At 38.9% G+C, this 25,219-nt stretch overlaps 1 protein-coding gene across 1 annotated transcript in view; it reads right to left on the reverse strand.

The window, feature by feature from the left end:
* Window positions 1-25,219, reverse strand: part of FMN1 (formin 1) — a 423,214-nt gene that overhangs the window by 89,962 nt on the left and 308,033 nt on the right. Inside the window, 1 exon segment of the mRNA XM_037834370.1 lies at window positions 20,355-20,447. Within this exon segment, the coding sequence (XP_037690298.1) occupies window positions 20,355-20,447 (93 nt within the window).

Genomic DNA, 25,219 nt, shown 5'->3' on the forward strand with positions numbered 1-25,219 from the left:
GTTTCCTTAACCTTTCTTCATAGACAGATCACTGGCTTCAGTGTGGAGAGGGGTTTCAGTAAAACGGCTGTTGAGATGATATTTTATTCCAAAGCAAGGGGAAGAGCTTAATGAGAGGGTGACTCAAGTAGTGTTTGAAATGGCCAACGACTCAAGGTTTGATGATGTGTAAGCCATTTGCTGGAGCTTCTATTTCTTCAGCTCTCAGCTCTGACCCAGGGTTACCTGCATATGGTATGTGTGCCTTCTGATTTTTTTGTGAGAGATGAGAAGGAAAAGTATTACTCTTAGATTTGTCAGTGGGAGAAAAGCAAGGGAAAGACTGTTTTTACCCAAATTCTGCCCTTTCAAAACACTATCTTCCTCTTCTCCACTTTATCCCCCCTCTCATTCCTCTTTCCCCCCTCCCCATCGTTTATTGAATATACACTGTATGCTGGCTTTCAAATTGCTTTTTCTCTGTAATGGTCATATTTTAAAATGTGGTCCCTCAAATGGCTGCCAAACACTTCTACAGCAACCCTAGTCTATAATTCTCCTCTCAGAAGATGAATAGGAAAGACATAATGAGAAAAAGCATGATTTTAGTCTTCCGTTAGTCTAACTGATAGGGAGGAAAGGCCTTGGGTCACAGGGATGTCTTTTGAGATAGCTGTTTTTCAAGTGTCTCATCTAGAGAAGAGGAAGTACTCCATACTGATGAGGGGGGAAGGCCCACAGAAAACCAACTAGCATCAAACAGTCCTGAAAACCAAGGACAGAGGAAGTTCCTCTGACCCAGGTCATCCCAGGTGCTCCAAGATTGACCTCCATAGAGGAGATGGAGCAATATCCCAAGGAATGGCTTGCTATGCACATCACTGATCCAAAAGTGTGATGGGCTTTTCTTTATAATTACAGTTGATTTAAAGGGGTTAACAAATGCGAACATTTCTCTGAAATCTGATGAGATGTCTGAGCCTCTTTTCTGAAGATCTTTGGAAACTTTTTTTATGGAAGTTAGTGGAAGTGGTATTTTCATATTTCTGTATGTACTGTGATGAATCAACTTTTTTTTTTTTTTTTTAACTCTCAGTGGACAATCTTAGGTTTTAAACAAATTAAAGGCTTAACGCAAGTTGAATCTCTGGAATCCATAGGAAAAACGAATGTTGGCATCTTCATTTAATTAATTATGAATTTTCTTACTCCACTGTCACTTTCTCAGCCACCTTAATCAGGCCAGAATTCACAGTCCTTTATAACTTCCACCCTACCCCTTCCCATTTTTTTCTGCTTCTTAGTGCCTCCTGGCATTTACTTCCAATCCAGTTCTGCATAATCTTAACTAACTCTGGTTAGTTTGGTCCTGATCCCAGGATGCCTGTTTTGCCATAGTCTGATGAAAACCAAATTAAACCCTTGGATTATGATTCCCTCTTCTGAAGCTGCTGCTTTTCCTTTAGGGAAATCAGAAAAGTTATATTTATGCCATATCAACCAAACTCCTGAGTCTAGCTCAAGATCTTCTGTCCCTTGACAAACAAGCTGATGAAACTGTCTAACTCATCTTAATAAATCTCATCCTCCCACATGGTTTCTGGCAGAAATTGGACTCCCCTAGGTTTTAGTAAGTAGAAAATTGGGGAAGCAAATTGAGGAAGAAACAGACATGCTTCCCATCCTATTATCAGCTCTGCTCCCTCACCCTTTCTTTTCAAGCTGCCTTAAAGCGGGGAAATAAACATTAAAATCAAACAGAAGCCAAAACCCCAAATCAAGACTATTAATTAATAGTTTCTCCCAGACTTATCTGTCATTTCCCAAGCTCTACTCACCTCCTTTCTTCCTGTTCCCAAAAAGTGGTTGAAACTCACAAACCTTGTGGCCTTCTCTCACTCCCACTCTACAATTACTATTTATAGCCTTTTTTTCAATCCCAAGAAAAGGCAGCACCATCAAGAAGTGAGCAAATAAAGGTAATCTAGGAAATGCCTTGCTCTGAAAAAACACTCTTTCATCTTTTTCTTATTTCTACTGATTCTGAAAACAGAATAACTGTTCTAAAGGGGCCCTAATCATTGCTGATGACATTTGTTAATTTTAGAACAGTTCAGACCCTGCTTTTACTCATTTAAACTCTTCAAAATGCTAAAATTATGATACCAAAATCTTTCAAAGTGTTTCCATAAACAAAACTGCCACGAAGTCAGCAATGTGGTTTTTGGACACTTTCAGGGGAAAGACATCACCTTCATTACAGTTTGTGAGTTTGCATTAGGTAGGGTATGTTTGGCAGCAGAACAGCATTATTAGATCCAGTCCCTTTCTTTCTAAAAGCACCAAGTTGCTAGGAAACCCACACGGAAGAGCTGGAGAAGAGGGTGGCATGGATGTCACCCAGGCTGTCTGGGATCCATGTCACCGACCACATAATCACAGATAATCGCGCACAAGGGACAGTAAATCATTCAGCTAAAATTAAAATTGACTGATTTAAAATAAAAGGCATCCCTTATTTTAGCTTATTATATACATATTTTAAATCCTAACTTTAAAAAATAAACTTGTAATTACTTTCCTTTTCCAAACTGAAATATCACTTTCCTTCCTGGCTCAGACCGCCAGCCAGCTCCCCGCCACCAGAAGTGGGGAAGGTACTGGATATCCTGTGAGGAAGCCTGATCAAATGCTGTGTCATTCTAATTTCCAAAACAAAGACATTTGGAGATGTAGACACATTTTTTTGTTTTTGTGGTCTAAGTTGCAACCTCAAAAACTTGGCAGTTTTCTCATTGTGAACTGAGATCTCCATGATGTGACGGATTGCAAGGGCTTTGTTTTCAAACAGATGTTAGAGTAGTTTCATGGGAATTCTACTTCAATCCCCATGAAATGATAATCTTTCCTTAAGTGTAACCTTGGTGTTCAGATAACCTGGGGACACAGACAAGGATTCACAGTGCTGAGCATCTGGTGCAAAGCAGAAAGAAAGAAAGTGAAGCTTGTAGACTCAAAGAAATAAAAAAAGAAAGATCTTTTAGGTGCTGTCCTTCACACTTCTCTTTTTCCTCTTTAATTATGCATTTTCTCCTATTTCACTTGTTCTTTTTATTGTAATTTACAGTGTCAACAATTTATGGTCTAACTTAGCTGTCGTTCAGTAACTCCTTTCCTCCCTTATCTTTGGTCTCAATATTAAAAATGCCCAGATGCTATCTCAATCAGCTGCCTAAACCCTGGAGATCTGGCCTCTGTAATTCCACCCACATTCAACCTCTCATATTCTTTCCCATAAAAGGTACTGTAGTTCAGACCCTCATCATCTTTCCCTTATATTATTGTTATGACCTCTTAAGTGATGACTGCACTTCCAGTCACTGACCCTTCTGCTTCCAATATATTATATACACTGAAGCCACTAATCTTTTTATTCCACAGCTCTTATACCATTCTGCTGCTCAAATCTTCAGTGGCTTCCTATTACATATAGAATGAAGTCCAGATATTTTTGTCTAGCGTTCTAGACTTTCCACATTCTAGGAACATTTTTCAATCTCCTACTGTCTTTCAATTTTTTTCCAGCTTTATTTCCTACCACTCATAGACATACAGAATGTTGAAACTAGACAGAACCTTTGGTAACCCTACACCCAATACCTTCATTTTTTAAATAAGAAAACAGGGCCCAGAGAAGTAAAGTGTCTAAAGGGTTCAATGCAAGGAACACTCAAGTAGAATGGAGCACTTGGGGGTGGGGTGAGTGACGGCTCTAAAGACAGGTGGAACTTAGGTAGATGGAAGGCTCCCATTTGATCTACATGTGGAATATCATTTCTAAATTTTCAGTTTTTAGAAGTATATTTAGATTGCTACAAATATCTGTACTAAATGATTCAATTGTCATTGCCTCTCTACCCGCACTTCTTCTCTATCTTCCTCCACTCACACTAAATTGACTCTGCAGGTGGTGGTGCCAAGAACACCTCTTGGTTCAGTCAGAGGTTTCCCACCTTATAATCTTCCTCTGGATCTAGCACTGACAATCAGAAATCTGGTCTAAGCAAATCAAGTGCACTGAAGTCAGAATGCTAAGAAGCAGATTGAAATTATGTGGCCGTCTGGTCTACCCTCTGGGACAACCGGAACTTTGGGTACATAATGCTCCAGTCACAGTGAATATATTCATTATTCTTTGTATTTGCTCCATGGAGTCAATCCCCTTGGAATAGTATTCCCATTCCATTCATCAATGCTTAGGTCATAAGTCACCTTCTTTCTTGATTTCCCTCACCTCTGAGTTACACAGTATACCTTATAAGTACTTCTTTGAAGGCAACTTATTTTTTCCTTAATTAATTCAATAATATTTATGGTATTCCCACTATGTACCAGGTACCGTTAGCAGTGAGTAAAATAAACCACTGTCCTCAAGAAACACATTTTGTGGGGGCAGACAGAAAACAAATAAAACCATGGTATTTCGGACAGTGATAAGTAATATGAAGCTATATAAAGCAGAGAAAGGATGAGAGAGAGTAACAGGGGCAAAAGAAGCATTATTTTATAGAGGACGGTTTTTTTGACAAGAGGCTATCTGAGCAAAGCCCAGAATGAAGTGAAGAAGCAAGCCATGGGGATACTGAGGGAAGTGCATTCTTGCCAGAGGAAAGAGCCATTCTAAAGCCCCACAGCAGAAGTATGCTGGCCAGGCTCAAAGAAGGGCAGGAAGGATAAGGTGTCAGAGCACAGAGGACAATGTAGGGAGTGACAAAAATTGTGGAGAGTGAAGTGTTGGGGTCAGATCTCACAGGGCTTTGTAGGTCTTAGTAAGGACTTTGAATTTTATGATGATTGAAATGGGGAGCCTCTAGAGGGTTTTTTAAAAAAAGGAGTGACTTAATCTGACAATTTTAAAAGGATCTAAGGGGTAAGGTTAGAAGCAGGGAGACACATTAGAAGCTATTACAATAGTTTGGGTGAGAAATGAATGGGTGAATTAGACCAAGGTGGTAGCAGGAAAACTGGAAAACAGTTTTCAGATTCTGAATACATTGTAAAGGAAGAGATGACAGGATTTTCTCATAGATTGGCTGTGGAGTAAGAAAGAAGAAAGGGTATGAGATTCTAAGATTTTTGGTTTGAGCATCTGAAGAATAATGGTTCCATTTACTAGGGGAAAGCTGGTATGTATAAGGGCAATGGGGTGGAGTGGGGAAATCAAAGATCAGTTTTGGATACAATATTTCAGATGCTTTCTTGACATCCAAGTGAAGATGTTGAACAGGCAGTTAGATATGCAAAGCAGGAGTTCAGAGGAGAGGTCTGGGATACAGGTATAAAGTTAGGAGTCATCAGAATAAACATGGAATTTAAAGTCTTATTGCGATCACCTGGTAAGTGAGTAGAACTGGAGAGAGAAAGAATCTAAGAACTGAGTCCTGGAACCCTCCAAAGTTTAGATACTGGGAGTATAAGGAGGAACCAGCATTGGAGACTGAGGGGCAGCCATAGATAGGAGGAAGACAAAAGACAGTGGTGGCCTAAAGCCAAGAGGAGGAGGAGTAAGATTTTGTGTCAGAGCTATGGGGTCCTTGAGGCTAGAACTTGTATCTGATCCCTCTTTTTATCTCTGAGGACCTCACACATAGTAGATAATCGATAAATGCTGAATGACTGAAAAAGAATAGCTGTCACAGTCACAGAGAACAGGATGTTCTCTCTGTTGCTTCCTTGTCCATCAACAGATGCCTGTCCTAGGGCAAAATGGGGAAAAGATAACCCTTCCACAGTTTTGGAGAAAGGATCACCAAATGCTCTTCCCCCATCTATGAAGCCATCCCAGTCTGAGGACCCTCAAAGGTGCTAAGAAGCTGAAGTAGACGGCTGGGGGAGAAAGGCATACAAAGGGCAAGTGCTGAGGAAAAAGATAAAAGACCAGACTATCTGGAATAATGCTTAGCAAAGATACTCATTCCTGAATAAGAAAGACTCTGGAGAACAAGTCACAAGAAACCAAAACACGAGTGGGGGTGGAGAGAAAATGGAAAGCTCTGAGAGAAGATGGAGAAAACTGAGGTAAGAGGGAAAAGAATGAAAAGCAGAAGTAGAAAAAGAAAAAACCTGAGGAGGGGATGCTGATGACGTCTGGAGAAAGAGCAGAGGAAAGACAATGGCATTCATGTTATCATGCTGAGATAGGCCTGGGCTGAGGGACTGGGATTTGATTTCTGTACCCTATAAGAAAAGATGAACAGTAAAGCAGGGGAGAGCCCTCCACAAAGCTGGGCATTTTGAATCCAAAAGAAACACTGGCAAAGGGTGAAATACTCAAGTAAACACAAACGACAGCAGCCCTGGGGTTATAAGTGACCCGACTACATGTTCTACAAGGACACGGGTGGCTGAGCTGCTCAGCAGGCTCTAGTCACGATTCTCCCCCCTCTCCGGGCCTCCAGTGTGAGGGCTGCCCAAAGGGAAAGGGGAGAAACCGCATTTAACTAGATGACCTCTCATCAGCATTTGGCTAGTTAAGGAAAGATATTACTGACGTTCTGTCTCAGTCTTATTCCCTGCTCGGTTCAATGATTTAATGAAAAATCAAGGCAACAGAATCTAATTTTTTTTTTTTCCAAATGAGTAGTGGTTGCCGTTGCCAAAAATGCTTGAACAATAGGATTTTGACACGAAGACTGAATCTAAACAGCATGGAGAAATCTTGAAAGCCGAGCAGTCCCCATTATCTCATGCGTGCACGACTAACAGTCCAGAAGATGAGTGATGACTCTTACTTGTGCAAGCAGAGCAGCAGTCCAAGACCTTGACAGAGCACTCATTGCCCATCTGCTTGTTTACAGTGGTGACGGGACAAACAGCTCATTTCCTTTGAAACTGGACCAAACTGGGGGAAGCCTATCACAAGTGACCGAGGAGGAACAGGAAGGACTGTCATGGGAAATCACCTCCGGATCAAAGCAAGGGACCAGGGAGCCGAGCACAGACTGGGTCCAGCAGGTGGCTTTCCATACGTACACCACTTTCTGCATCCTATCCCTCTTTTCACTCCCTTCTACCAAATGCATAGACCTGGACTCCCCATCTCCCTGATGTCAGGAAACCAAGATACTCATAGGCAAGAAGCAACTGGAGAATATGAATGTTATCACCAAGCTCATTTCTAGGCTTCTGAATCAAAGATGATCTGTTCAAGTGAATTTCTCAATCATTTCAGCCTTCACTGGACAATTAGCATATGTTACCCAGTAAAACTATTTACCATTTGAGTGTTCTTTTTGTCTCCTAAACTAGACTGTAAGCTACTTGAGGACAAAGACTGGAAGTCACAGGATAGCATGACATGGCATTATACATGTGAAGAGCCGTTAGCCTGAAATGATGGTGTTCTAGTTTGCTAATACTGCTGGAATGCAAAACACCAGAAATGGATTGGCTTTTATAAGGGGGTTTTATTTGGTTACACAGTTACAGTCTTAAGGCCATAAAGCGTCCAAGGTAACATATCAACAATTGGGTACCTTCACTGAATGATGGCCAATGGCTTCCAGAAAACCTCTGTTAGTTGGGAAGGCATGTGGCTGGCATCTGTTCCAAGTTCTGGTTCCAAAATGGCTTTCTCCCAGTACATTCCTCTCCTGGCCACAGCTCCTCTTCAAAATGTCACTCTCAGTTGCTCTTGGGGCGTTTGTCCTCTCTTAGCTTCTCCGGGGCAAGAGTCTGCTTTCAACAGCCATCTTCGAACTGTCTCTCATCTGCAGCTCCTGTGCTTTCTTCAAAATGTCCCTCTTGGCTGTAGCAAGCTTGCTCCTTCTGTCTGAGCTTATGTAGTACTCCAGTAATTTAATTCAGACCCACCCTGAATAGGTGGGGCAACACCTTCATGGAAATTATCTAACCAAAGGTCTTGTCCACAGTTGATTGGATCACATCTCCATGGAAACACCCAAAGGATTCCAAAATCTAATCTTGTGCCCAAAGATTGCATCAAAGATAATGGTGTTTTAGGGGACATAATACATTCAAACTGGCACAGATGGAGAAACAACTCCTAACTCAGTTTATTTTGTCTACATTAGAAGGTTGGTTTCTTAAGAGATTCAGACTTTTCAGTTAAGCCCTTGGTAGAGTGTGGAAATCAATAATAGCTGGTGCCTATCAGAATCCTGGAAAAAAGGACCAAGAGGATTTTCTCAGGAACCTACTTCTCCTCAAAATGAAATAGGGCTTAAAAAAATAAAATCTGTCTCTTTAATGCCCAGCCCACAGACATTGTGCAAATGTGCAGCAATATGGCCATGAAGTAGGAAGCAACAACAAAATGTCCTTGACAATTTGCTTCTAATTATTGAGACTTAACTATGAGTACAATGAAAACTGTATATTTAAGGAGAGGGAGACCTACATTGGTAACTCAAAGGAAATTTCAGATTTTGCTCTCTGAGCATTTAGAGAACCACATTAATAGAGACTTAATAAATGAATGCTGAAGTCCCTGAGAAGGGACCAGGCCTCCCAGGGAGGAGGACCATAGATCTGAAACCCAAAGCAGATTGGAGTGAGTCATGACCTGAGATCTGTGTGCAAAACTCGACAGTCCCAGCATAGTGCACCACTCACTAATCAACTCAGGCCTGCCTCCTGCTGGTCACTGAGGTGTCTCAGTCCTTGGTGAGCATGTGTGTTGCTCAGTCTTTACTACTGGCACAGCTATGGCAGTGAGAGGACAGGGAAACCCTAGAAAGGTATCTCCTTGTCGGAGGGTGCCTAGGATTTAGTCACCTCCTGGGTTATCATATGCTCAGGCAGAGCTATGGTACTATTTGAATACCTAGCTGACAGTAGCTCATTTTCCCAGCTCACTGGAGAAGAGTGGTGAGGGGGGATTGGGGAGAGGTATGGGAGCATGGGGGTGCAGTGTCACCACTTTAAAGATGCTACCAAGGAGATAATACGACCACAGACTCTAAACTCTTTAAGTAATTGGTACAAAGGACCAAAACCATGTTGCTTCAAATGTACAGTAGCTTTGTAAAAGACAATTTAAAGCACATGGGAATCCCTACACAGGCAAGTTACAGGGATCCCAAGGACTTGGTTATTTCATTAAGCACCAGACCAAGGATGGCTGCTTGGGGAAGAGGCAGCAGTATGGATAGTGGAGCAATCCTTGGGCGATCTAGGACCGCTCTCTAAGAGGGAGGTGGGATGTGAGAAAATGGTACAAAGAGCAGAAGACAGTTATGTCACTGGATATACATTCAGACAGAGCAACAAGTGGACTCCAATTTTGGAGAACTGAAGTATGGGAAAGGGAATGTGCACACAACTGGTTAAGTCTAAGTAGTGTGGGAAATAGTCTTTCAAAGAAGAAAAGATGATTCTCCTCACCCCACCCTCTCCAGTTTTTGGAAGATACACACAAACAGGAATGTCACACAATACAAACGATTTATATTACATAGAAACTGTTGCTCAAAGAAGGACTTACACATAGGAACAAAATTTAAAAACAAACAAACCACCACCATTTATCACAGTTTATCCTGCCAGTGGTTTTCTTTACCCCTTTGGCTATTACTTTAGAGATTTTTGCAAGTTTTTTTGACCTTTTTCCTTTTTTCTGACAGCTCATTGACCTTGGGTTTAGATCATATTGTTTCCCAGTTGTGGGAAACAATATGGGCTACTTTTCTAGCTTGTTCCTGCTTAGATGTTTCTTGGATGCTGTCCATTTAATATTTCTGAGTAATAGATAGATAGATAGATAGATAGATAGATAGATAGATATACACATATATGGTATTCTGATCCCAGATTACATATATAGTGAGTCCCTGAAGAAGAGGTCACAAAAATACAAGGGAATAATTTCATTATTTTAAATTAAGACAGGTGGAGTTTCAAATGGATCCACCTAGAACATGTTATCAAAACTCATGACATTTAATACAGACTCCAAATTCTGGTTTATTATCTATATTTTCAGTAATGGAAATAAATTAGTAATTGGAAAAATATTATTTTCAATGTGATTCAGACCCCTCCCCTGCCCACATCTCAATCAGAAATCATTTTTACGCACATGTATACATAATGCTGGTTATATACAAAGTGCAGTTGGCAGAGTCGTTTTCTGTTTGTTAGTAGCTCACAGTGAAGATTACCAACTGTAACAACCCTGACTACTCATAAGAACTCATAAGAACTAAGGATCCCACAGGACCCCAACTGCCAGCTGAAGCTAAGAAAAGCCTCTGTGAATCTATCTAAACAGCCTACATCCTCTGGGGTAAAAATAAACTGTGTGGATTTATATTAGATTATTATATGCCAGCAGCTGATTTCTCCTTTCCTGGCAGTGGTGCTCTATCACGCTTTGGCACTGTCAGAAGCAGGCATCATTAACCAGGCCATTCAGGAGCCATGCAGCAAATCAGGATCCACTGGAGAGACATGCAGAACTTATCACTGGGCTTTTGAATGGGAAGTTTTATTGAACATAAGAGTACAGGAAAGGAAACATCTAAGTTCCCAATTTTGTTTCCCACATTCAAGTAATATCTAGGCCAACACCTTGTCAATTTTCTGATAATATATTCTTTTAAAAGGTATAAAAATAGTAAATACAGACCTTAAATTGAGCAGATTTTATATTGGCAAGAACCTGGTGTCGTAAGCTTTCTCTTCTCTCCCTCTTCTACGCCTATATTGGGAAAGTTAATTTTGTGCCCCCCTTTTTCATGCACTGAACCATATTTAAAATGAGATCATATGCTTGTAAGAAAGGGCCTAGGAGAGTATGTTAAAGGCCATTTGTTCCTGGGAAAAGTAGGGAGAGGAAAGTCTTCATCAAGTCAAGTGCATGAAAGGTTGAATTCCAAGGGGACTGATTTGTTGGCATTCCAACTCCAAAGAGAATATCAGAGAAGAGTAGAGTAGAAACTGAAGCAAATGGGGCTTTATATTAACTCCTAGGAAATATACTCCGGTTCATGGTGACAGTTCTCAGATTATAAATTAGGTGTGTAACATGTGGATCACTCTGTAGGGTCAGGATTGCAATGATAGTATTTAGGAGGCTGTTTATTTTCTCCCATACAGTAACACAGAGAAATAAGGAGTTTTCTTTAGATTGTGATTGGGGAAAGTGAAGAAATCCCATTCCCTGTAAACACCATCTGTCTTGAAGAAGTTATAAGAATAAGAACAAACACATTTGTATTTTGCTATTTATCTGACCCCCTAAAGACAACATTGATCGCTTCCTAGGGTAAGCACTAGTGGTCAGCTTTGCAAATCTTGATGGGGTAAGTCAAGTAAAAGCCAGAACCTACTAGTTCAGAGTTCAGCTATGAAGAGACAAGAAACTGAGGAACCATGAATCATACACTATGGTAGCTTATTTCCAAGGAAGCCATTGTTAATTCTTTCCTCTCTGATTTATATGTGCTGTTCTCCCATTGAGAGGTGGAGACTATTTCTCTATTCCCCTCAAACCAGATTTGTGACTTCTTTAACTACGCCTTATTCCTGGACTTTAAGAAGATTGGTAGTTTCTGCTTCCATTCTCTTGGAATATTTGTTCTGGAAGGAAAAAAATAGACACAAAAACCTGCCACTATGTAAGAAGACTAACTTTCCAGAGACCATCATGCTGTGAGGAAGCCCAGGCCCAGCTGAAGAAACTGCATAAGCTCAGAGATGCCCAGTCACCTCCCACCTGTCCCCTCCATCCCAGTGCAGGATCCAGACATGTGTGAATAATCAGATGATTCCAATTCCAGTCACCATCTGATGTTAGCCTTATGGGAGATGTGGGGCGAGAACCACCCAGTCGACTCTCGTCAACCCACCACACTGTGGGAGATCATCATAACTTATTAAGTCCCTGAGTTTTGAGCCTGTTGGTTATGCAGCCATAGATAAACAGAGCATAAACTCTGGATTTCTAAAACATGGTTAGCTGTAGCCACCAGGCTGTAATCTCCACTGGCAAATATAAACTCCAGAGGCAGGGATGGTATTCACCTTGCTCACCATTGTATTAATAGCAAGTAGCACAGAGCCTAGAAGATAGCAAGACATTTATTTGTTTAAAGAACAATTTGAACAACTATATCTGTGCTAATATAGCAAAAGAAGGACCCATGGTCAAAGTATCTTAGACGAAATAAAGTTCTGACTTTGCGTAAGAAATGTAAGTCACAGGAAAGCTCAAGGGAACACAAGGAAAGAGTAAACAGAGGACAGAGAACAGATATTTTTACATATGATTTAGATACCATTCTAGGTGGTTGACATATATTAGCTGATTTAATGGTCACAATAACCTAATGGTGTTAGTATTATCTCTGTCTTTGAGGTGAGCAAACTCAACCTCATTTGGATGAAGTGGGTGTCCCCAGATCAGACAGCTAGAGAAAGGATTTGAACCCAGGTTTGTGTAATTCTAGAGCCAGCCCTCTCTTCACTATCATCTCCCAGGAGACCACAGCAGAAACAATGAGAAAACAATTTGAAAGAGATGTAAAACCCACCCTTTGGATCTTACCCAGGACTATCTAGCCCCATTAATTGCTGTCAACATGTTGGAATCTATTTCACCACATGAAGCGCACACCAATTACAAATAATGCCACAGCCATGACTACACCCTGGAACCACTGCCAGAGGAAGCTTAAGTTTAAGAAAGCAGATGATCACGCACATATATTATGTTAGCAATTAAGTCTAATCATAGAATCATTAATCCAAAGGAAGAAATTAAGGGAAGAATAGTGCCCTCCTGGGAAGAACAGCAATTTCAAATAGATTTTTTTTAGTAGATTTCTATATTACCTACTTGAATATATTACACTCCTCTAGAATTATTACATTATGATTACTCCACACCTCATTTCTTATTTTCGCAAGGAACTGGGACGGTGTGATGAGCTCATTAGGCAGATGGTTTGCTCATTTCAATAAAAAATCCGAATGTCAACAAGTTGGTAGATGCTAGGGGACAGAGGAAGTGGTAGATACCAAAGGTCCTGGTGCCTGACTCTGAGGTGGGGTAAGGATGTGCTATCAAGGACTACAGATTCAAGAAGCTAAGCACTTAGGCTTTGCTAAATTTATGAAAGCTCACTAAATGACCTTGTATATTTCCTACAGTGAGAAAATCACAAACCACTATTTATCCCTGTTTAAAACAGCTTACATACTCGAGTACAGAGTTTTAGTTTTCAGAAGAAAAATGGCATACATAAAGCAAAACCTGTATTTGAAAACTGGTAGAAAAAGGAAGATATACTTCTTCTTTATTCAAAATATTAAGAAAATTTGATTAAAGAGTTAAATGATCCCATTCTCTAGCTAGCCTAGCTTACAACCTTTAAAGTCTCAGTTTTTTCAAAAATGGAAAAGCAAATTCTCATCATTCTCCCATCTGTTAGAAAGCAGAGTCTGAGTGTTAACGGTAATTAACAACTATCAAGGATATTTAACATTGGTTACTCTAAAGCTGTTTACTGTCATTTTCCCCTCACTTTTGGCCATTGGAGCAAGGTACTTGGACTCTTGGTGGATCACATGGATCACGTGTTTGCAGTTCAATTTAGCTGCCACTAGATGGTAACATTGCTGATTTTGGTAACCATGACTTATGATCCATAAAGAAATACCATCTTGAATGGATTTTTATAACTCCCTTCTATCATTAAGATGTAGCCATAGAAATTACAATTATACTTTAAAATAAAATATTGTAATGGCAAAATAATACAATCCTGTAAAAAAGTTCCATGCATTACCTTTTAACTTAGACTAACTCTATGTAACTGATTTTTACTCTATAACATACCTGTGATCTAAAAATTGTAATTATAACTAAAAGGAAGCTTCAGGTCTTAGAGAATTCTGGCTGATATTCATTGCTTTTGGCTTGTTTCAGAGGAGATGAACAGATCAACATAACACTCCTGGTACTTAACAACCTTTCTCCGTAATTAATAATTATTCGCCATTTGAACTCAAACTGATGCTACTGATACCATTGGGAACATCAAACTTTTGTGATTGACTTTAGGAGAATCCCCCTTTGAACCATCTGATAAGATTGTATAAAATGGCTGAGAATGCAGCAGTAGCAGCTGACATGTAGAGAGCCAAGCTCTCTGCCAAATATTCTACATACTTAACTCATTTAATCCTTAGCTCCTAATAGTGCCCACAATTCCTCTAAAGCTCAAATGCACTCAGCAGAAGCAACAGGCTTGCACTATTTTTAAGAATGAAGAGATCTTTCCAGAATTGTACATTATTTGCAAAACTACGTATTCTGTAAAATAACTCCCAGAAGGCAATACAGGTGTTAAGTTCTTCCATCACAAAGAAGACAATAATTGAGCAAGTCAAAGGGAAGTCATGTGACATTAACAGCACTCAATCACTGATTAAAACCTTGCTGACAGTTGCAAAGAATCCAAGGAGGAAGTGACAGCTGGGCCAAAAATCACATGAAGCAATTTATCACAGAAACAACTATTATGCAAGAATGTAGAGCTCAATACTGATTCCGAAACATACTTGTCACTGAAAATTCTTTGCAAAGTAAAATTGAAACCTTTGTTGCTGCTCTTGTTGGGGAAGGGGGGAGGGGGCTTTCTCAGGATTCCCACAACCAGTCCCTGAGGTTAAGCTATGGGGGGCAAGTATGCTCTTCTCATGTTTGGTCTCACTTGGTTGGAAAGAGAAAATATTATTTCTATTTACCCACAAAGGGTCTTAGGACACAGAGAAAATAAGTGATTTTCCAAGTTATTATGTTAGTACAGTAACATTATTGGGATTGAGATCCCACTGACCTTGAGAATGTTACTGAAATCGTCAACCTCATGTTCCTTGTCTGGAGTTAGGAATGTCAAAATCAGCCTCGAAGGACTGTTACATACATTACATGAAGCACTAGGTTTCAACTGTTGAATTCAAGAAGCCTCCCCCCACCCCACATCTGAAAGAAACCTTAAGAGGAGAGTTTTAAACAAAGTGATGTTTCTCAAAGAAGATGGTAGTTGGATAATAATTATGGCATTTTATGTATTAGTGCTTTACAGTTTACATGGTGGTTTCACATGTATGTTATCTCTTTTAATTTTCATTTTAACACTGTAAAGTAGGTATTACTATTCCTATTTTATAGACAAGGAAACAAAGGCTCATAAAAAGTAAAAAGCCTGCCCAAGGTCACATAGGGAACTTAGGCAGTGAAGCTAGGGCTCAAAGCTAGGTCTTCTGACTTCAAGTAAGTGCTCTTACTGCCACATGCAGAATACTCAAAAAAATTTTTTTAAACACAAAGTTTACATGTAATCATGACAGGAATAGTAAATTGTGAGAGCATGGTTCAAAATCATGAATACAACTTTGGAAGTTAGAATTAGAATAGAAGGAGAATAAAAAGGCATATGTATTTGTAATATTAATAGATTGTGCTAAATTGACTTCCATAGGGATTGTAACAATTTGCACTTTCACAAGCAAATGTAGGCGAGGCCCTCTCCCCACTGCACTGCCAACATGGTTTATAAAACTTTACAGTTTGCCCATCTGACAGGCCAAAAATGGAATCTCAATATAATTTTATTTTGTGTTTCTCTCCTTTTGAGCAAGAGAGGTTTCTTTTTCATATTCTTAAAAGCAACTTGTACTTTCTTTTCCATCATTGTCTAAATTACTTGCCCAACTTTCTAATGGATTGTTGACTCCATTAACAATATCTAGGAGTTCTTATATGTTAGTAGACTGGTCTTTGGTCTGTGATATGGGCTGCAAATTTGGAGCTCTGACATTTAATTTTATTATACTAAGGGAGTATACATTACTTCATCTTTTATTGAGCTTTGTGAATAAAGAATGGATGTTGAATTTTGTCAAGGTCCTTTTAGCATCTAAAGAGAGTATCATATGATTTTCTCCTAGAGCTATTAATAGTGATGAATTATATTAACAGACTTCCTAACATCAACACCATCTTCACATTCTTGGAATCAGCTTCATTTGGTATGAAATGTGCTATATTTTACTTAGGATTTAAAAACTTTTGTTAAAGTGAAATCAGTTTGTAATTTTTTTGTGTGCAATCTTTTTCAATTTTTAAAATCAGTATTATTCATACATAAAAACAATTTAAAAGTGGTTTTTTTTTGCATTTTTTTTTATTGGTGAGAAAGGAAAAGAAAAGGGGAGTTATTGAAGACATAATAACCTATTAGATGCCTGATCAGAAAGAAAAATTGAGGAAATGAGAGATCTGAGAGTGAAGTGGTAGGCGGAGGAGGGAAGAGTGAGGTCAGGGAAAGAAAGAGAGCGAGAAAGTGAGCCAGCGCCAGAGAGAGATCGATAGATTTCTGGGAGAAAATGTGAGTTCTTTGCAGAAATTTCTGAAAAAAACTTGACTCATACTAACCCTTTCAGATAAGAGTCTACTTAACAAATCTCTGATAAATTAAGTCTCTCCACCTTCCCAGGATTACTGCTCTGGAACATCAGTGATCCAGAGATCACAACAGATTTTCTTAATCTTGGCCATTTGATGATGTTTGGAACCACACCTGATAGTACTTTCTTGAATATTAGAGACATGTACAAGGATCCATTTTAGTCAATGCAGAGCACATGCTCCTCCAACCCTAGTGTTTTCTCCCACATTCTCCATAAGGAAGTAAGGATTATTTCCTTTCACGGGTCACACTGTTGAAATCATTGACACTTCCCAATGTCCGTAACCTTAATGGTTGAATATGTTGACTTAGATAGTTTTGTTTCTACCTGTCTGGGGGATGAACTGAAGAGATTACCTAATAACCTGCTCTTATTCTACAGTTCGGAGGTTTAATTATGGCACTTGTCAATCTAATATCATCTAGATATTTATAAAGAATGGATCACAAGCATATGCCTAACATAGAATGATGCTTTGGTATTCAAGAGGTCTGACCACAAGATGTACATTACAGACCAAAAATGCATCTCACCCAACTCCACCATAATTTACCGATTCTGAGAGGATTTGAACAGAAAAAAAAACACAGGAAAAAAAAAGCCTCTAGGCACTTTACAAGATTCAGGCTGTTTGCTTATTAATTCAAAAAATAATATTAACAATTATCATGGTCCAGGCTGAGACTATATTATGTTGTGATGAGAAAGTGAATAGGACAGAGACACATTGCCCTCACTGTCATGGAAAAATTCAGGTTTTATATAATTCTCTGAGCATTCAATGTGGGAAGTCAGTCTTTTTTTTTTTTTAACTTGTAAAATTTATCTGCCTTTTTCCTAGAAAAGTGTTTCTTGACCTTAAGAACATCTCTGAGCTCAGCTGGTCAAAGAGCCTTAGAAGATGGTTTGATAAACTAGGCCTAGCATGGTTCTTTCAGACTCATTTCAAATTTGGTCCCATTCATGAATGCCAGATAAAATTAATGGAGAATGAGATAAAGCCAAGTGTGGGAGACTGCTGGTATTAGAGCCAGTTTAGATTTCAGCCCTCCCTGCCAAAGCTATAAATACAAATGACCAAATTTAAAAGCACGAAAAGACCACCTACAAGATCTATACCTGGGATCTAATCAGAAGCCCTGCACCTTCTTTCAATTATAGGAGCCCTGCCATGTTTATGAGGACTTTTAATGTGAGCATCACATTTTTGAAGGCCATATCATTATGCCCATGTTTGATCTGAGGGTGGGAAAACATGGGCTCAAGTAATGGCTGCACAAGGTTACTCTGAACTGAGCTGTAAACTGGAATCAACAAGAGACTACTGTGGCAAAGAAAAACATGCAAGGAAAAGAGCTTAGATACCATGGAGGCTGCCATTAAAATTACCTTCAATTCTGCTGAAGAAATGAAATTAGTGAAGAACAGTACCATAATTTTGTTGAATAACACCATTAAAGGGAATTTTGAGAAGGGAAGGACGAACAAAGACATTAGGACAAAACATCATTGCCACTTGAATGTGGAAACAGGATATGATTTACAAAAGAAAAATTAAACCATCATGATTGTTAGAAAAACTGAATTACAGCTCATGTAAAAAATAAGCCTGCCCACAAGTCAACTGAGTCACAATGCATGTGACTTCTCAGACGTAAAGAACACAATTACTTAAGACTTCATGAGTGATAAGGGCTCCTACTAGAAAACTAGTTTTCTGCCAAATACACTGTGTAAGATGTACTATGAAAGTACAGGAATATCTTCTGTTAATCATGGTTATTCTATAACACCCCTGTGCTCAGATACTTTGATACTTCAGGAAACTTCTTATTCCACACCATCTTTGGGCTAGAGTTCATTTATTCTTATGACTCAAATTGCTGCCTCTAAAGGCTCACCCAGATCCGTCCCATGGGCTTAACATCTCTGCCTGTGTGTCCAATATGTACATCAAAGTCAAGACGTCCAAAGTTTACCTCATTGTCTTCCATCTCAAATTCTGTCTGTTTCATTAGTATCCAGCCATTATTCCAAGCAAGAAAAAAGGGAATTATCCTTTTTCTCTTCTGTTTTATTTTGTACTCCCAATAGCTTACAAATGTGTCCTTTCCTCTCTTATTTTTAATAATTTTATATTTACTGCTTTTTCTAGCATGTAGCAGGGCAAAAACCACTGCTCCAGGGCTTTCTTAGAATAGTCTGCTGTGGCCACACCTTTGCTTTCTGATAGATGAGCCACTTATCCTTGGGTCAATTCCCTCTCTCTGAGGAGGCCAGAAGTTTCTTAAAAACCCTAGAAGAAAAGAAGCTAATGCATAACCCTGAACTGTGATTTGATTCCTTTTCCAAGGCACTAAAGAAGGTTTTCAAGGTTTTTAATCTATCTATATATATTCTTTTTCAACAAAAAGAATAAGATTCACAATATAAATGTTTGAAAATGTTAGCTGATTTGAAAGGAAAGGTTTATATGGCCACAAGAGCCTAAAACTCAAAAAGCTTACAATAAAACAGGAGTGACATTAAAAGACTTAAAATATTAAAAAGATTTGAAAGATGATATAAAAGTCACAGGCAATTTTCTAGCTATAGAATAATAATCCTTAAAAATGGAATCTAATTACACATGAGCTTCAGGTCAAATTAATTTTACATATGTCTGAAGCAGAAATTATTAATTGGAGTAGGCAAAGGGAAATATTTTATACTTTAATTCAGGCCCTTTAGGTTATATTTACAAAATATAATTATAAAGCAATGAGTTTACTCTGATAAGTCATATATAAAAGCCAGCCTATTATAGTTACACAGTACTGAAGCATCAATATCTCTTCTTGTTCCCAAGATGGCAGTTTGCCTGATGGCATTACTTTGTTCATATATGAGGTTCAGCAATGGCCAAGAGAGAACTCTGAGTTTTCCTGCTTCCATACTAAAAATCCCTCATTATTGGGGAGGAAGCAATGATGTCCACATGGTGGGGATGGGGGCAGGGGCAGCTGGCATGAAGAAGTTCCCTTGACTCATGGACTGAGCACTTCTCTGCCAAATCCCAAGGTGGTTTGGCCATACTTTACGGATTCACCCTAATTAACAGTTTTCTGTGGATGGTGTGGTATCATGTAGCCTTATTCAATAATAGAAACAGCATGTTGATACAGCTCCAAATGTTCTTACATGCATTTCCTCTGGCTTTCTAGCAAAGATAAATGCTCCCTCCAACCACTCCACACTTATTTTTGTGTCACATCTTAAGCTGAATTTGAGAAATTAGAATAGGAAATACCCCAAAGCATTAAACTTCCATTTTCAGTAATAGCAATCAACAAAAGTTCCCTACTCCTGCCAAAATCATGGAGGAAGGAACAGATCATGGTAAAATGTCTAAGTAATATACTGGGTCTCTTGTGTATCAGTTTCATCTCCTAACCCAAGAGGGCGGATGTGTGCCAAGTGATTGGATGTGTGACATTCACCTGGTCCCAATTTTCCTTCCTGAAAAGGAATGGAAAATATAGCACAAGTTTCCAAGTTGCTATGTTCATAAAATCAGGAAGATAATCACCGACCACCTGTCCCAGGGTGCCCATAAATCTGAAATGCATGACTGCATGAGCCTCGCATGCACTTCATTTGTCAGTTAACATGTACTGAGAATCCCCTGGAGCTCCATGAAGTCTTGGGTCTCCTTGAGTCTTCCCTCAAAAAGTTTACAATAAAACAGGAGTGACATAGAAGGATTTAAAAGGTGATATAAAAGTTACAAGACAACTCCATCCACCCTGAGTATGATAAGTAGGCCTCAGAGAAAGATCCATGGAATGGAGGATATTTCAGAGTATTGTGCATGTGCAGCTGACAAAGCTTCCTACCTTTCTGGAAGAACTCCTCCAGTTTGTCCTTGAAAGGCTGGAGATACTCCCTTGGAGACTCCCTGCACACCACCATCATCTGCTTCTCACTCGCTGTGAAGAGAAGCTCAGAATTAGACTTAGTCAAGAACACATATTTGCTGAGCTCCTGCTATGGGTCAGGCACTATGCTAAGCACTTGGGTATCATCTGTGCAGAATCCTTATCAGTCACTGTTTATCCACATTCTAGGGGGAAAATGCAAAAATAGAAACCAACCCCCAAAACAAACAAACACAATTAATTCATTTATTCTACTTCTCTCTTCAGGAACAGGGAAATGAATCATCTTCAACTTTCCTTTTAAAGATGGAGAAAAGCCTCTGACTTGGGACAAAGTATTCTGGCTTATCACCACCTCAAAAATAAAGACAGACAACGCTTCTTAGAGACTAGTCCCAGGGAATTAAGGGCCCTGACCCCCTTCAGATTCATACCCCAAAAGTAGAGCTTGTAATAATTTCTGCAGAAAGTCTCAGTATCCCAGTTGTCTTGCATAGCCAAATCGGCAGCTCCTCAGGGTGACACACACGCAAACACCCCAGCATGAAAACTGAGGCCAGGTGAGGAAGAACTGTACCTGCTCTTTATGCTTCCCATTTGCCAACCCTTCCCATCAGTATTCTACAAACATACATGAAGTATTTTTATAGGAGCTTCAGTTGAGATAGAATATCTAGAGTTTATAACAGAATTGCTTATCGGAGAATCATGTCATCTCAAATGAGATAATTCTGTTTTGGCTACATGGAAACCATAATCACCCATACTTTGTCATTGCAAAGGACAATTAACCTAGGCAAGAGGCATTTTCCCCCAAGGTCTCTCAATGTGTGGGCCAGTTGACGAAATGTACTGGGGAAAGAAAGGCTTCATTTTTCCAGAGCCAGAGCTGAGTAACAGTCACTTTTGTCTGTAGACAATGGCCAGAAATTACTGACATGTCCTTGTCCAAGGAAACATATGAAAGCATTGCATTTTCCCTGTAAAGAAATCATGAACTTGGTTCAAAAATCAGAGAAATGCAAACTCCAGATCTTGGAGGAATCTTCAGAAGTGCAAATTAAGGCATTTATGAAGAAGAGGCTAAGAAAAGGAAGACTTTCTTTACTTTAGGAAATTCCTATCCAATAATCTGGCTTTTCAAAACTAGCATACCAGAATGATTACTACAAACAAAGCAACAAACATATCAGTCCCAAAGCACAGAAAATTCAAGAGGCCACTCAAGAGTCCCCTGAAATTAGTTACCTGCTATTTTTCTCTGGAAAAATTGCCAATTAGATTGCTGAAATCGTACACACGCTGAGAGACTATAAAATTGTGCTGAAGATGAAAGCATGACTTGAGGGAGCCCTTTGCTGTTTTCTGAGTCAGGTTCAGAAGAAACTATACTCTCAGTGGTAACTACAGGGATTTGTCAGGAGGCAGGGATGCCAAATCGTAGGATAGGAGTACCTAAATTTAGGTTTTCTCTTTGGCATTGCTATGTTCTAGAGGTCAAAAATACAGTCTTCTGTTATGTATATATGTTAAATTTCACAATAAAAAAGTATTAAAGATACAGTGTATTCTAGAATATCTGTTATTAGCTATCCTGACAATCATTTCAATGTTATCTAAGAAACCCTGTTCACTGGGATGTAAAGACAGTTTTTTTGTTTTTTTTTTTAACTGAGCTTTCTGAAGAAATACAAACCCCACTTTGGAAAAAATTCCTCAAAACCAGTCAAATCATTATTTCAAAACATTTTTTTATTCAAATGTACCTTTTTATCAGCTTTATATCCCACATGTTTAACCAACCAAGACTGGCCATTCAATGTTTCCTAATTATCTCAACCAACATTCGCAGTTCCATGTCTTTATTCACATTGTTTCTCTGCTCATTCTGTTCTTACCCCATAAACACTTTCCACTATATCTGCCAAATGTTGTTTGTCCTGCAAAGTTTCTCTGGGATGCACCACCACTATGGAGACTTCTCCAGTACAAGGTTTTTGCATCTTTCAATCTTCTCAAGTACCTTCCGTACAGTGTTTATGTTTTGCTTTTAATTACATTTATTTGCATACTTACATTAATTAATCCTTTACTAACTGTAAATTCCTTAAGAATGTGGAGTGAGTTTTAGTAATTTCTGATTCCATTTCAACATCATGCACATGGGTAACCCAATAAATATGTGTCCAATTACATTAGTAACCAATGACTCTGTCTCAACAAAATGAAGAAAATGCTGGCTGATACATTTAAAAAATTTTAATTATAAAATTAACATCTGTCTATTAAAACAAATTAAAGAATTCAGAGGTATTTAAGAAAAAAAAAAGTTGCCCTTTCCTGCATTGTGTGTCTATTAATTTGAAAAGGACAGATATTTGAATAATATTATATATCTACATCCAGGAATGTGATGTGTGTTTCAGTTTATCTAGTCCCTATGGTTTTCAACAAAACTTTGTAGATTTATCATAAAGGCTTATATTTTAGATACCTTCTCTTAGATAACTTATAATTTTGTCAACCATTTTTTCCATTTGCATTTTTTGTCCTATTTCTAGCTGGTTATTTTTACCAAAAAGAAGAGCTATTTATTTTACATTGTTAGCTCATATTTGTTACTGAATTTTGGTATCAGCCCATAATATTTCTATTTTTTCTTTCTGGTTGCAAGTTTCAAATCTCTAGGTATTTTATACCTAAATTCTGTTCTTTATAACAGATTTTTGTTTGTTGTAATTAGTTTACTTTAAATTGTTATTTAACTAACCTTTGTATAAATTACATATACTTTCTACTGGCAATTCAAATCAACATAAATTAAAAAAATAAGTACTCCCCAAAAATAAAGAATTTTCACCAATAATTTCACTATATCATTTCTGTGAAATTGTTTCCTCTCATGAAGTTATATGGATCACTAAGTGAAGAACTCTGCCTAGTAGCAAAGGAAAAGTGAGGCAATAATAGTTAAAAGGTAAACATGGTGCTAAGCAAATTACAAAGAGGTAATTTTTCTTAGGACAGAGCAAAGTCAGGGAAATCAGCATGTGAGCTGAGATGGATTCACGCAGATTTCATTTACTTGTCCACAAACTTCTCCAAAGAGGAACACGCATCTAGCCAAAGCATCAAATTTCCTCATCTTAACTAGATTCTAATGTGGGGAATGTGGAAATAAAATTAGTAACACTGATCCAGACTCAGAGTGGGCTTTCTAGGGATACAGTGTGGACTCCTTATCTCTTTTCTCTTCCTCCCTTTCTATCAGAGAGGTGCCAAGAGATCATGTCCTCTTCACTCTGCAAATATTGTGATTTGTTCCCACCTGATTTGAAAGGGCTCAATGTATTTGAAGATCCCTGGAAACATCCACCACTTCATCCCCTGGGGGATAAGCAATGAAGCAAGGATGATCATCCTGACTGTGTGGTTCTGGAAGCAGGTGGTCAGAAACACTTTGGAAGATGTCATCTTTGAAGAATCAGTATTTCTCAATGAAATTTCATAGCCACGTACACTTTTCTGAGGATAGCCAACTATGATTCTGAGAATACATGTAGCTGTATTTAAACAAAAGCTGAAATTTCTCACAATGTAAGATGGGCGAGTCCTTGACATTCTTCAACTAGCCCTCTATTAAATACAAACATCAACAATTCATTTATAAAGAACTGTTTTTTTGTGAACACAAATAATATAAGGTGAGGTATGTGTACACCTGGGTAATAAGGATATAACTGAAACCATGGCAATAAATTCTCCCAGGTTCCTTCTCCCTAGCCAAAGTCAAGCCTAAGGCAGAACTTATTTTATCAATAACAAAAGCAAATATTCCACTTTTGCTTGAATTAAAAGGGGGATCATGGAAGCTTTCCTTTTGTCTTGGCTGAGGTGACAAATTCTGTGGGGTGCCCATCAAAGCCCCTCAGATTTTATGAGGCGACATAGTAGAGTGAGCTTGTGCCTGGGCTCAGGTTCTGACTGCTCCTTCTCAGATACTTGTGACCCTGGCCTGTGTTTTTTTTCCCATCTGCAATCTGGGGGTCCCCCATAGGCATGACAGGAGAATGACGTGAGATAATGCATGTAAAGTGCTTTGCAGAATGCCTGGCACTAACAAGAATATTCATAAATACCATTTGTTATTTTTATGATTTAGTAATTTGGTCAGGAAACACGTCATAACCAGAATGGTAAGGGAGACACAACCGGGGATTATTTGCTATATATGATGTGCATGATGTTTACAGAAATATGCCACAGTGGAAATCTGTTTAGAACACAGAGATAATGATCTAATCCCCTCACTGAAGTTTCACCACCTCACTGGGAGAATTTACTGAAGAATGTAGGTAAACTCCTGGTGAAAGATGAACGAAAATGTGAAATAACTCTCCCAGGTCTGTTAGCCTCACAGTTTTGAAATTAGAAACTGAAACTAGTTCAAATGATAGCATGCTCCACTCCTGTGCCTGTGGTCCTCTCTGCACATCCACAGACTGGGACTCCTATGCGGCCTTTTAGAATTAAACTGCTTCACGTGATAAAAAGAGAGGGCCCCCTCCGGCTTGTTTGGCACAGCTGCATGTTCCAATGGCCAGGCAGCTCATCCCATTCTGATTTATTAACTTAACTATCCCGAGATGCTTTCTAGCAGACAAATGGGAGACCTGAAGATGAATAAACAATGTCACCAGGGACTGGAGGTGCAGAAAGGAGAGAGGTCACAGACAAGTCCTAGAGTCTGTGATTTTACCCAGTAGTCCCCAGTTGCTAGATCCCAAGGGTGCTTCACACACAGGCTGAACCACAGGTTTTCT

This window comes from Choloepus didactylus, chromosome 4, assembly GCF_015220235.1.
Source record: "Choloepus didactylus isolate mChoDid1 chromosome 4, mChoDid1.pri, whole genome shotgun sequence".
In the NCBI taxonomy this organism is placed as follows: domain Eukaryota; kingdom Metazoa; phylum Chordata; class Mammalia; order Pilosa; family Megalonychidae; genus Choloepus; species Choloepus didactylus.